Raw genomic sequence first — 14,213 nt, forward strand, 5'->3', positions numbered from 1 at the left:
ATACTTCTGTTACAGTGTTTCTCAAATTATACTTGCCTTTATTTATGTAAATAAATGCTGTTATTTATGTAAGATGGGCTGAATGCTTATTAGATGCCGTGAAGTGTACTAACTACTTCACATGCATTATCTCATTTTATTCTCATAACTACATTGTGAGAAGGACACTTTTATCAATCCCATTTTACAGTTGACAATACTGAGGCCCAGAGAAGCTGGATAATTAGCCTAAGGCTGCACAGCTAGGAGGTGGATGGCAGGGACCTAGTGCAGACCTCCTGACTGCAAGTGCTTGCATGCGCCGTTTTATCCTGTGATCTCCAGTAGGCTGTTGGTTCCTTTGAAGGCGGGGTCCCCATATAACTGAGCTTATGCTTCTAGCAATGAGCACAGGGCCTGGCATATGGTGGATTCCTGTAAGATATCTGTCATTGCAGTACAGTCACTGCCTTGAAAATGCCACTTGGTTATATAAACTCATCCTTTCCTTTTCTTATGGAAAGGAATCAGGATCTCTTATGGATAGTTAATTTGCTTCCAGGAGGGGAAAACAGTATCGTGGCCAAGGGACTAGGTATTTTAGATGTTGGCACAGCCAGAAACATCAACTTATACTGAAGGCAATTAATGATATTAGATGGCGTTCAGGGGGTGCCCTTGCAGGGAAAAATGGTTTTCACAGTAAATACGGTTTTATTTCTCTGCACGCACGCACACACGAGAGCAGATACACATACAAGGCATTTACACTGCTTACCTTCTTCCACTGAAAGAAAAGCCAGATAAGAAAGGGGAGGGAGGTCTATTTACCCAAGTGCTTCTCCAGCTTCAGTGGGTATACACATCGCCTGGGCTCTTGTGAAAATGCAGATTCAGATTCGGTGAACCTGCAAAGGGGCTCACGATTCTACATTCCCAACAAGCTCCCATGTGCTGAGTGCTGGCCCACAGACCAGAGTGACTTGGCACGGGTTCACCTGAGACCTCCCACAGCGCTACTCCTAAGACCGAGGGGAGCACTATCTGAAGATGCTGAAGAAGCAAACGAAGTAAATTTCTCAAACTCGCTGTGCCTAAGAGAAGGTCACATACTTCTTCCTTCAGCTCGAGGTGATTCCATTTGCTATACAGTATCCTTTGAAGCTCTTTACCCACGAGAGGACTTTATTAACAGGCAGTTTTAGGCTTTTCTGATACAATAAAAAATAATTTTAAATTACGATAACATGTACTGAGGCCACTGGAATTCCTCTGGTATCTATCATCAAAGGAAGACTAAAGATTAAAATGTAGTTACTAGATTAAATAATTTGTAAAAGCAAGACACCTAGCACCTAGTATATTGCTTTTCATCGTATGGATGCTTAAACGTTGTTTTAAACTTTAATGAACTTAAAGGAAATGGCTTAATCCTTTGCTAGAAGGATGATGAGTATATTTATATTCTATGTTTGCCTTCATTCTTTGTCACTGTTTCAGTGCAAATAAAAAAACCTGAAATTTTAAAATAAAAGATAATCTTGGGGCGCCTGGGTGGCACAGCGGTTAAGCGTCTGCCTTCGGCTCAGGGCGTGATCCCGGCGTTGTGGGATCGAGCCCCATATCAGGCTCCTCCGCTATAAGCCTGCTTCTTCCTCTCCCACTCCCCCTGCTTGTGTTCCCTCTCTCGCTGGCTGTCTCTATCTCTGTCAAATAAATAAATAAAATCTTTAAAAAAAAATAAAATAAAAGATAATCTTATATAAGGTTAATATTTTTGTAAGTAACAGTATTCTAAAATCTCAGGAAATCTCTGAAGAATCATTTCAAATGCTGTTACAGTAAGCTAATCTCTATTAATTTTTATGGAAGTGTTTTCCTTGACAAAAATAAGTTATAGTTTAACAAAATTACCATAACCTTTTCTTCTTATATGTAATACAAAGTATGCAAAATTAAATATATCAGAGTTACACTAAAGCACGGAGTGTTAAGAACAGTTTCTATTTTAGCTATAACTATTAAGCAAGCTTTAAGAAGGGAGAAAAGACCAAAATATGAATTTACCATACTTTGTGAATTAAAAGTCAATTCCTCTTTGGGGAGATAAGATTCCACTCATTCATTCATTCATTCATTCAACAAAGATTACTGAGTGTCAGGTCTAGCTGTGGGCACTGGGAACACAGCAGCAAGCAAGACAAAGGTCTGTCTTTAGACAGTGCGTTTTCTCATAGAGGGGGCTGCACACACAGACATACACACACATACGGACACTTTGACCTCTGAGGGGAAAGCTGAAAGTGTTAAGCTTTCATATATATACTTAGGGTAATTTGGGAAGAATTAGCCCACATAAGACTTTCCTTAATACTTTTTCTAAACTATGCTAAAATTACACACCTACTAAATATCTATAGCAATAATTCATTTTGCACTTAATATTTGTCACTAGCAAAAAACTGCTTTCAAACTAAACTACAGCTTTAAAAAAAATCACTTTTTTGAATGAGGAAATAGAACTTAAAAAAGGGCTATCTGAGCTTTAGGAAGTATTCTATGGTACTTGTAATTGCTCAGAAACTTGAAAGTTAAAATCATATCACATCTCACAAAATTCTCAATTTTCTACAGCAAATCCTTTGCCACTGACATCCCTATGCAAAATGTTGCCACTCACTAAATAAAACAGGCAAAATACTGCCACTCATTAAAATGAAACAAGTACATCTCAGAAATTCAGAGATTCAAATTCAGGACAAAAAAATGACAGAGGCCAACACATTTAAATTATGGGGACATTTCTATAAAGAATTTATCTTTTGACTTGAGGAAAAATCTTTAGGGAGATTTAGTTTTATTGTAAAATGAGGGGACAAACCCATTTGGTTTGTGAGTAAGATGAAATATAAAGCTATAAAACACATAGTTTATGTGATGGGTCAGTTAGACACTTAATAATTATTTATCCCACTAAGATAATTTATTTTCCAGAAGAAAAAAGCATTTGAATTTCAGCTGTGAATCCATGAAATTGTATATAACAAGTGTAATAAATCCCCAAAATATTTTATTCTCCCTTAGGTCTTACATCTTTTCACTCATAAATAGTATTCATTGGTATAATGCTTATTCCAACAAAATATTTAAACGAGAATAAAATTTGGACAGTGGAGTAATCTTAACAATAAAAGGTCAGTTTGATTGAGTTTTAAGTCATTGTACTGATGAAACTAATTAGAATAAACAATCACAGGAAGTCTGGTGACATTGCATACTCCTTGAACTAAAATTCTTTGAACTAAAGATGCCAGCCGTACAGGAAATCGTGAGGCAGAAGAATGGTGCCTCAATACTCATTTCTCTAGGCACTGTACCATGTACCAAAACCTGGTTAGAAAAAGTTCCATAGTGCTTTAAAAAACAAACAAACAAACAAACAAAAAACTAAAAGGATTGTTAAAAATATTTTTTAAATCAACTTATTGCTTTTTTCAGTTAAAATAAATAGGAATTGCTGTTACGTTCGATTATCACCTTTAAGTCATGAGCTCTATTGGCTCGGAATGATTTGGTTTGGTTGCTCAAGTAGAGATTGTTTTTAATTTTAACAACCAGTCCTAATCTGTTCATCCAAAAGAACAGTAAAGTTTAGAATGTCTAATTTGAGCAAAATTCAGCACTGGAAATACTGAGGTCTATAGTTTTTGCCAATGCTGAGCTGGTTGAAAAATGGGAAAATTGGAATGTAACCCTGCTCCTGAAGTCCAGCTAATAACTTCTGTCTGTGAAGAGCAGCAAATTAAGTTAAATATTGTAGGAAAATGCCATATGACCAGACTAGCATAAAATTATGGAAAATCTTGAGGATGTCTAGATCCCAATTCCTTACGGGTTTTGAAAAGGTAAAAATCCTTCTTCACGGTCTTCAAATAAATTAAGCCTCAGATGTGAAGCACTTTTATAAAAGAGGCATAGGTAAAAATATTGTTTTCTGGGTATTAATTTAAATACAACTGAAAATCTGTAGATTTTTAGAGTTCACAGATTTCACAGAGGGCATGTGTAACTTTAAATCATTGCTCTCTTCTAGAGCTACAGACTAGACTACACAGGATGCTCCCCATGGCCCTTGGCCAGGGCTAATGTCCACATACCTGTGTTCCTGTACCTGTGTTCCTTTTACAGCTGGGGAGGCATCACCCAGAAAACACTCTAACCCGAATCCTGCTCGGCAAAGACAATTCAGGGCCAATCATGACTGTCCTGGTATCTCCCCACTTCCATCCTTGCCACTCTCTTCTTCGCAGGCACACTTCTAATAGCACACTCTGTAGAGGGCATTAACCGCCGGGGACGTGGGTTTTCATTATAAACGTCTCTTTTCAAGATGTACTGATGCTGAACTTTCCACACTTAGTTTCTATACAAAGGTGAGGTTTTTGCTTAAAACAAAGCATTACGGACTTAATGAGTGAGGAATACAAAGATCTATTTCTTTTTTGGTACTGTTTCGTCACTCTGTGGACTATGCAAAGCAACTCAGGTTGAGATTTTCCACATACCTTGTTTTTCCTAAGAAAAGCCCTCCTACAGAATTTTGTAAAAATGAAAATAAAAAAAGTTTAAAGTGATCCAAGTTTTATTTTTACACTAATGAAAAGTTTCCATTACAGTGATAGCATTATAATTTCTATGATTACTGTGGTTTTGTAATGTGTTGGCAAAACTACAATGATTATGGAAATAATTATTGACAGCATTAAAATAAGTTGACCCTTTGAAAACTACAATCCAGGCAAATGAATTGTGAAGAAAAAAATAGCACTAATGCTTTTTCTTTGTTTCTTTGACAAACAAATTCTCAGTGCATACCCTCCAATCACCACTTGCACATGGCAACCACACATTTATTTTGTACCATCAAGAAACAAAATATAACTTCCAAACATATTCTAACACAATCTATGTATGCATGAGCTCTAAAAAATATTAATACACCCAGTACATCCACAAATTTAAGAAGTGAGGTTTATAGGCCATACTTCTTATATAAGAAAATGACTTTCAGTTATTAAACAAAGTTCAGTTTTCTGATAAATATCAGTTTCTTTCCTTCTTGTCTAATATTGTTTTAAAAATGACTATACAACTAGCATAAGAAAATCTGCATGAACTGAAATCAGGCCTGAGAGAACATAACTTGTGTAAATGATTTAAAATAATTTAAATGAAATCCCAACAATGGAGCTTTTAATTAAGATTAAAACAATTCTGTGCAAGACCTACTGGGTTCAAAGCTTAGTTGTGACTATTGTTACTGTTTGTTGCTCAAAAGCTTAAGTCTCCACTAGAAAAGCTAATAAGCTGCCATTTGGCTGAAAGCTAATCATAGTTCCAATTAAAAAATGTACATTTCTATATTATGAACATATTTTAAATTTTATTACTAGGGAAACAAAAACCAAAGCAAGCTATTTTTGTGTCTATTGATTTAGGTACAATCCAGGTACATCTGTTTCAGTCAAGTCTCTGAACATTCACCATCAGAACTATCTTGACTAAATTCCAATTACTACATTCCAAAGGAAGATTATATTGTTGGCTTAGCTATTTTGGGTGGAACGAGAGCATATTTTAAGCAGCGTCCTTCTCCAAAAGGAGAAAAAAATTTTTTCTCATGAAAGCAAATCTACCAGTAATGAGAAATCCCATTTTCAATGGATTGCACTGCATAGTGTGTTACATATTTTAAGTTTTACTCTAATGTCTACAAGATTTAATACTAGAACTTTATGAAATGGCAAACAACTAAAATGGCAAGTTCATTAAAGTGGTCACTAGTCACAGAGGGCTACTGAAACTTAATTAAAATTATTTAACATAAAAGTTCAGTTCCTCAGTCACACTAGCTACAGTGTAAGTACTCAAGACCCACATGTGGCCAGGAGCTCCTGTATTAGATAGCTCAGATATAGAGTTTTTTCATCATGTGGAAAGTTCTATTAGACAGCCCTGAACCAAAAGATCATCTATTTCTCAGACAATAAGCTTTTGGTTAATCCAAAAATGCCTATTTTTTACTGGTTCTATGCGTTCCATGGTAATAAAAACTGGACTTGATGTCAGCTCTAATGTGCAGCAAGAATAAAACGCTGATTGATTTTGTTAAATAACTAGTACACCTGTATCATGAGATATCCTTCAATTGTAATGTGTAAGTATATATCCACATTATTATCTGGGAACATCAATTCACACAAGTTGAACGGCTACTTATAAGGAAAGATCATACTTTAATAAAGCATAAAGGAAAGGCTGGTGCCTTAGTGCATATTCCTGTCAGAGGGAAATCTGGAATGAAAAGAAAGGGCAGGGAAACATATCTCCAGAGTAGTAACTAAAAAAATGCATCAAGTTACTCTAAGTTTCTCTAAAAGTCTCCTTAAAAATAATTAAAGAAAAGCCCTTCCTAATTCCATTAATATAATAAAGGCACTCAGTCATCTTCTAATTTGTTTTAAATGAGCCAGGAATCAGTTTAATGAGCAGTTTAATCAGTACTCTTCATTCATGATATACAACTCCAAATGCATAATCTGTTTAGTCACATATTTGATTAAACAGCACCTTTGGTATTTCTAGTTAAAAAAAAAAAGAAGTACCATATATCCCTCTTGGTTAGGGATATAGATTCATTTATAATGGTGTTTCTATAAAAAATCAGATTCTTACACTTCCAGAACTTCATATAGCATGGTAACCTACCAAAACCCAAAGACTACTTAAAATACTTTTTTAGGATATAACTTTTGAAAGCAAACTATTTGAAAACTACACATGACTTAAGTATACTTACATAAGATGCTACAAGAGGCACTCAGGCAGAGTGGTTAGGACCATGACCCAGGACCATGACCTTGGGCTTGAATCCCTAATCCACCACTTAACAATTGTGTGATCTTAGTCAAATTATTTTCTTTCTGTGCCCACATTTCTTTTTTTACGAAAAAATGGGGATAAAAAATACAAGACATAGGCACACAACGCAAACACAAAGAAACAGTGGAAGCTAACACACCAAAATGTTAACTATTGTGAGATTATTTACTTAAGTTTGTACCTCATTCATAGTTTCTACAATGAACATTTAACACTTTGTTTAGAAAGATTTATTTTTTATTTTAGCAAGAGAGAGCGCAAGCAGGGGTAGGGGGCAAAGGGAGAGGGAAAATCTTAAGTAGAGTCCCTGCGGAGCACAGGGCCCGATGTGGGGCTCAATCTCATGACCTTGAGATCATGACCTAAGCGGAAATCAAGAGTCGGACACCTAATCGACTGAGCCACCCAGGCGCCCCAAACATTTAATACATTTTATTTATTATTTATTTTTTAAAAGATTTTATCTATTTGAGAAAGACAGCACAAGCAGGGGAAGGGGCAAAGGGAGAGGGAAAAGCAGGCTCCCTGCAGAGCAGGGTGCTGGATGCGAGGCTCGATCCCAGGACCCTGAGATCATGACCTGATCCAACGGCAGACGCCCAACTGACTGAGCCACCCAGGCTTTTTTTTTTTTTTTTTAACTCCCATTTAATATTTTTTAACTCCCTAAAAGTGAAAGTGTTTAATTGCATGCTTGAGTTTAAAGTCTCTATTATGTGAATTGTTAGCAAATTAAAGATTCCACGGTGGTAAATTAAAGCTAGTAAATGTTTTTCAGAGATTAGAGATTAATTTCAATTTGTCGCAAATTGAACATCTCTTTAAAAGAATTTCAAAAAATGTTTACATCTTCCTAGAAAAATGTTCTGTATATGTGGGTTCAGTTGTAAAGATAAATATAAGTTCTATGCAGTTTAAGTAGGAAAAGGCACATTGAATATGTCTGGAATAAATCACCATGTAAGTTTCCAAGAATATGTTAAATTAAAATTATTTTTCCAAAAGTATAAAATTTATCTAAGTACAAAAGTCTCATCTCTCAGACACCAAAGGGGGGGGGGAGAACTGTAAAGATCACACCATATAAAACAGACTGTAAAACCTTTTATTTTCAGAAACTACTGATTTATCTAAATAAACCACTATATAATCTACATGAAAAAAATGAATTTAAAAAGAATTAAAATAGACTCTTGGGTTTTGACAAGAAGGCTAACTATTAAATAGGCATCTAAGGAGGGCAAAAGAAGAGAGACAATCACCCCACACTAAACTCAGTTGTTAGAATCAGATCACGTCACATAATGTATAGTTTCTGGTCATCATCAAGCAATGAAAACCAGAACCTAAGGAGTGATGGAAAATGTCCTTTATGTTAGAGAAAAATACTATCATGAGGATGTATCATGATAACTAGCTGGAATTAATATCAGATACCACATAATCAGTTATTTCAATTTTTCACATAGAGTTTGTTAATCACTCGTTTACTATCAACTGAAAATTGATAACTCAGATGACACAGTGAACAGAAACAAAGGTAATAAAGTGTTTTTAAAGCTAGTCAATTTCATTGGTTCCAGCATGAAGAACAAGTATTAAATTGGAGCATTTTACTACCTTCACTTCATATCTTTTAGAGATTCTTCCCTAACGTCATTTATAAAAGCTGATACATGGATATTTACTTTCTTCATTTATTCATTCAAGAAATAGTTGCTGAATGCTTATTAATGTGCCAGATGCTATACTCAGGCAAATAAGACAACACGGAGTTCCCTCATGGAATCTAGTCAGAGAAAGACATTAAACAAAAAAATCACACAGATACTTAATTATGTTAGAATAAATGCAGTGAATGAAAAGGAAAGTGTACAATAAGACCCTATAAAGGGGGCTTAACCCAGTTCACAGATTATAGGAAGGACTTCTGGAGGAAGTTACATTTAAATGCTTCACCATCTGTATATCCTAGACATCTATCCAAATGTCTAGCACATAGTACAAACTCAATAAAAGTTTGTGCAGCTGAATTACATAGTGGTTTTAATGGATTTTCTCCAATGTGCATCTCAGTGCCTATGACAGTGGCTTGTATAGAAGAGGCAGCTAAAATGTATTTGTTAAAAAAATAAATTAATGAGGCAGTTTGCTTCTGTGGAAAGAACACAGGCTTTGGAATCAGTCAGGTTCAAATGCAGGCTATATTACAAACCAGATGACCCTTGCCTTACTCTTCAAAATAGGAATAACAGATCTATCTCAGAGGCCTGTGGAGAGAATTAAACACAATACATGAAAACTCCCTAGCACAGTGTTGGGCAATTGGAAAGTATCCAATAAATAGTCACTATAATAAATGGTCACTAGTAATTATATTATTTTGTTCATCTGCAGATTTAGTAAAGGAGAACCTTGATACAGGTCAGTGAAGTCAAAAGGATTCAAACAGAATACCCTACAGACTTCTATGTGGAAAGAATCTGAAGATTATATACATGCAATAATGAGAGAGTCAAGGATTAGAATGCTGGACATACAGACAAGCCTGAGAAGGCTTATATTTTCACAAACCTATGTGGCCAAAGAGCCAATAAAGAGATATGAATTTCCAGAGCACAGAGGGTAGCATTTGTGGGAAGAGGAGCTGTCTTGTCTAGATCCAGCAAAAGGATGTGTGGTTCTCCTTTAGATCTACTGTATGATTCTGTAAATGTTCCCGAGTCCCCATTCGATGAAGTACTGTTCTATGCGCTGAGGATGCAGTGAGAACAAGATGTAGCCCTTGCACCCGACAAGCTAAATGTGGTAATGACACAGTTACACAGCGGGTGCTATGGCGGAAGATGGCTGTGCACTAAGTCTGGTCTTGATGTTTATGCAAGGCTTCTTAAAAAGGTGGTGGTATTTGAACTAAGGTCTAAAGAATGAGTTAGAGTTATTTCAGAGCATGGGGGAGCCATGTGTTGTTTTAGGCAAAGTAACCACAAAACAAAGACAAGGAAGAATTAAATTGTGTAAAAAGGTGACAATATTAAACAGGCTGCTATTGTTAGACCAGTGAAGTGGGGACAACTTAAGCTTCAGAGACAGAGCAGAGCCAGGTCACGGAGATGGTGGTAGGCCAGATAAGCAAACCTGGGAGACAGTACGTCAACACTTAGCAGCTTTCTGGACCTCAGACAGAGGAAATTGTGTAGAGGATAGCAAAAAGTGTTTGTTATTTTGTTTTTCTATTTGGATTAAGACTATTAATTATCCAGAATTGATGACTTCTCATTAGATGATACTCTCAAGCTTAGTGAAGCAATCTGGAAAATGGAGAATCACTCTGTTTTAGGTAATGACTATCTATTTATCATTCCAAGAGACCACAATCAATCCAAGTAATGTCATCCCAAACAAAGTATCTGACCACTATAGGCACCTATGAACACCCTTCCACATACACAGCAAGGTTTTAAGACTTAGAGATTTTTTGGTTCTTATACCAACATCTAGAATTTATTTGCAGGTGGAAGATGGAAAGAGTATCCAAGGGAGAAAAAAAAAGTTCACTCTTCACACCCTCAAGGATCTTGTCATTTGATAAAGGAAACAGGGGATACTAAACTGAGCTTAAAAAAACAGAAAACAGGAAAAAAAAAAAAAAGACAGGAAAGAGAAAAGACTTACGGAGACCACACTCTTGGGAAAGCCTCTATTTCTTCCTGTGTATATTCATCTAGACGTCTGGGTACTTTTCGTGGTTGAGGAAGCTCTTCCACTAAATTCTTACGAATATCTTCTGGTATGTCCTAGGTTAAATAAAATTTAGGTTTAGTTTTCTTAAAATATGTCCCTTACTAATAAATTAGTAATACTTAGTAAATATTAAAAAATAACAAAAGAATATTTATACAGTGAGGTAAACAATATAATTTTTACAAATCCATGAAAATCCCTGGAAGTATATTAATGATAAAAGTAATCTCGTTATAATATTAACCTTATATTTTAATCTTGACAAACATATTTCTCATGATAAATCTGACATCTTCAATTCTGAGGACTATCGAGTCAGTAAGCTCTATCTATTTTTTCTAAACTGTTTAATTTATCCCCGGCCTTTCAACTGCAGAAAGGCACCACTGCCTTGGCCGATTCTCATGATTTTTCATATGACTGAGTGGATGTACCGGGTCTATGGCTTCCAGAGACACAACCTTTCAATTCATACTCCATGTTGTTGCCAGAAAAAAACTGGACAATGAAAACCTGCTGGATCTTTGAGGCATTTAGCCAACAAACATTAACTGAACTCCTTCTATGAACCAGAAATTGTGCTAGGTGCTCAGAATATAAAAGGAAATAAAAAGATGATGGACTCTAAAGGCCTATAAGTTTAAAAATGTCACTTCTCAAACCAGTGTCCTCACTCCTAGGCCACCTCTGCGACATCACCTCTTCACACACACCCGTCCACGGCGTCTGAGTTATCAGCCTCCTTGCCTTTCATGCATTGTTCCACACTGAAAACCTGGTGTCTTTATTAATGGTATTCCCTCTGCCCATAAGGATTTTCCCCTGGTTAATATATTCAAGTATTCTGAAAAATGAAGGGAAAAGTAAAATGCAAAAAAAAAAAAAAAAAAGTCTGAATTTGGGTAATGAAGAGCAAACTAAAGACTAAAGCCTGTATTTGAGAGATATTTTAAAAGAACAGAAATTGAACAAAGTAAAGGAAATGAAAAAAGTGAAGAACTTGAGTAACCAAGAGAATTTACATTTATACTTGCTCATGATACAGATATAGGGAAAGGGAATTGTCTTGTGAGTCTGGATTGTAAGTTAATTTTGGAGACTCTACTGAAATAATGGTTGGATATCAATATGAAAGTATCCTCTGAGTATTTCTACAGGGATAGTAGATATATTTCCCTCTTTTCATAACAGTATGTTCCTTACCATTAAAAAAAGGTTATTACAGAGTAAATTACAATTCTCTGAAAAGAGCATATCATAATTGGTAATCAAATATCTGGGAAAGGACACGGGATCAAAACAATCATTGTTTTCTATTCAATGTCTTAAGAATCAAAATACAATTTTAAAATAGCTTTAAAGAATCAGAGCTCTACGGCATGATAAACTTGTTCTAAAATCTAATATGACAAGATTTTAATATTTTAAAAAACTTAGGTTGGCTTTTTAAAATTATGGTTTGTATAGGGTGAGTCACTGCCAATATATACAAAATAAAAAAAAAATACTACTGACAATGTGTTTCTTCACTGAGAAGCATTTTAAAAATATTTAACATCCCTTCCCTGATGTATTCAAATCTGTTAAGTTTAATTACACAGCACTGGAACAAGGAGAGGATGCCTGGACATATAAATATTAAGTTGCTCTAATTTTTTACTTCCTGAAAAAGTCTACTTGCCAGTTTGGTATTTGTAAAAGTTTATGAATATTTCACACTCCTTTGGGAAGCCATTAAAAAAAAGTCCCTCTATCATTCACAAAGACAATTTTAAAAGTTGCCAAGTGCTTACACAGCAGAGGGTGTGGAACATAGTGGGTTAGTAAATGTTTGCCGAATTGAAGAGAATTCTGACTGAAATGAGCTTCCAAATTTTCCCCACTATTAGAGCAATTTACTGAAAGAATGGATTAAAACACTGCAAAATGAGGAATGAAAGTTGTTGATTAGGCATTATGCATGAAACCAGGAAGAGGGGAAGCACCTCCTTTAATCTGCCCACAGAGAAGTAACCCAAACACGCTAACCGAATGTGTTCACAGAGACTTAAGAGATCTAATCATTCCCTCTGCACAGAGGGAATTATTAACCTAAATGGGGGGAATAAGGAAAAGAATGAGTGGAATAAACAGGGGGCAGGTGATCAGTTATTACTTTTATCAATTTCCAAAGAAATTTCAAATCTACAGAAAAATTGTGAGAATACAGTGAACACTCCTCTTTCACCTAAATTCACCAACTGTCAAAATAGGTCATGTTTGCTTTCCTTCTTTTCACCTATAAACAAACACACATACACAAACTTTCATTTTGGCTGAACAATTTGAGAGTAATTTGTAAACATTTCATCCCTAGGTATTTCAGTGTGTATCTCCTAAATATAAGGATTGTCTCCTATGTCACCACATTACAAATTCATGCTTAGGAAAATTTCCCAAACTGATAAAATATTGTCTTATATATCTTTTTTCAGTCTAAGATCCAGTCAAGGGTCACATGCTACATTTAGTTATTATGCTGTTACTATGTTGTTTCGCATACATAGTAAGTTCTACAGTCTAGTCTCTTTAACACAAAGCCTTGCCCTGCTTTTTGTCATTCATGAAATTAACAGTTTTGAAGAGTCCAGGCCAGTTATGTGGTAGAATGCCCCTTTATTTGGATTTATAGGATTGTTTCTTCTTTAAAGTCAGGTTAAACATTTTTGATGGGACGCAATATATAGTTTATGTTGGGTCTTCAGTGCTTTATTCATAGCAGGAGGCACGTGATGCCAGTCTGTCCCATACTAATGATGTTTGATCTCTTGGTTATGTTGGTGTCCACAAGATGTCTTTAACATTGAAAAGTATCTTTTCTTCTTTCAAATAGTAAGTACTCTGTGACATGATGTTTTAAAATTGTGTATCTTGTTCTACGATAATCTTTTACCCAGTGACTATAGAATATGCTGATAATGGTGACTTTTCTAAATTTTTTAGATGACATTCTTCTCTAAGGAAAAGCTTTTGCTTCTCCAGAAAGGAAAGGGAAATTATAACAAGTTAAAAATAATTTTTGGACTATCATCATGGGCTCACAGATTTTTGTCTTCTACTTAACGTAATTCATTATTATTACCATTCATTTTGAGGCTCATGCAGTTCCGTATTTGGTCAGTGGACACCAATTCAACATGCCTCCCGTGTTCTCTTACATTTCTCTATCCATTTTTGAGCACTGCCTTACATCCTGTTACTTATTATTTTACCAGTATGAACAATGCAGAAATAATAATTATGTGTACGTGTATACTCCATAGTAACTTTGTTCTTTCCCTGCTCCAGATCTAGAATAAACCATTTCTCCAATGAGAACCAGGTTCCTTTTAATAAGGAATAGCACTTAGAAAACAAGATCTGGGCACTAGTTGTGCTTATTTCTACTAGTGCTGTCATATAATTTTTATTTGTTTTTTTAAAAGATTTTATTTATTGGGGTGCCTGGGTGGCTCAGTCATTAAGCGTCTGCCTTCGGCTCACAGCGTGATCCCGGCATTCTGGGATCG

General features: G+C 35.5%; 1 protein-coding gene across 1 annotated transcript in view; it reads right to left on the minus strand.

Annotated features, from left to right (window-relative positions):
- MRPL13 (mitochondrial ribosomal protein L13) overlaps positions 1-14,213 on the minus strand; it is a 46,340-nt gene that overhangs the window by 2,881 nt on the left and 29,246 nt on the right. Inside the window, exon 6 of the mRNA XM_026495503.4 lies at positions 10,597-10,718. Coding sequence (XP_026351288.1) covers positions 10,597-10,718 — 122 coding nt within the window. The remainder of the gene's footprint in view (positions 1-10,596; positions 10,719-14,213) is intronic.

This window comes from Ursus arctos, unplaced genomic scaffold (assembly GCF_023065955.2).
Source record: "Ursus arctos isolate Adak ecotype North America unplaced genomic scaffold, UrsArc2.0 scaffold_6, whole genome shotgun sequence".
NCBI lineage: Eukaryota > Metazoa > Chordata > Mammalia > Carnivora > Ursidae > Ursus > Ursus arctos.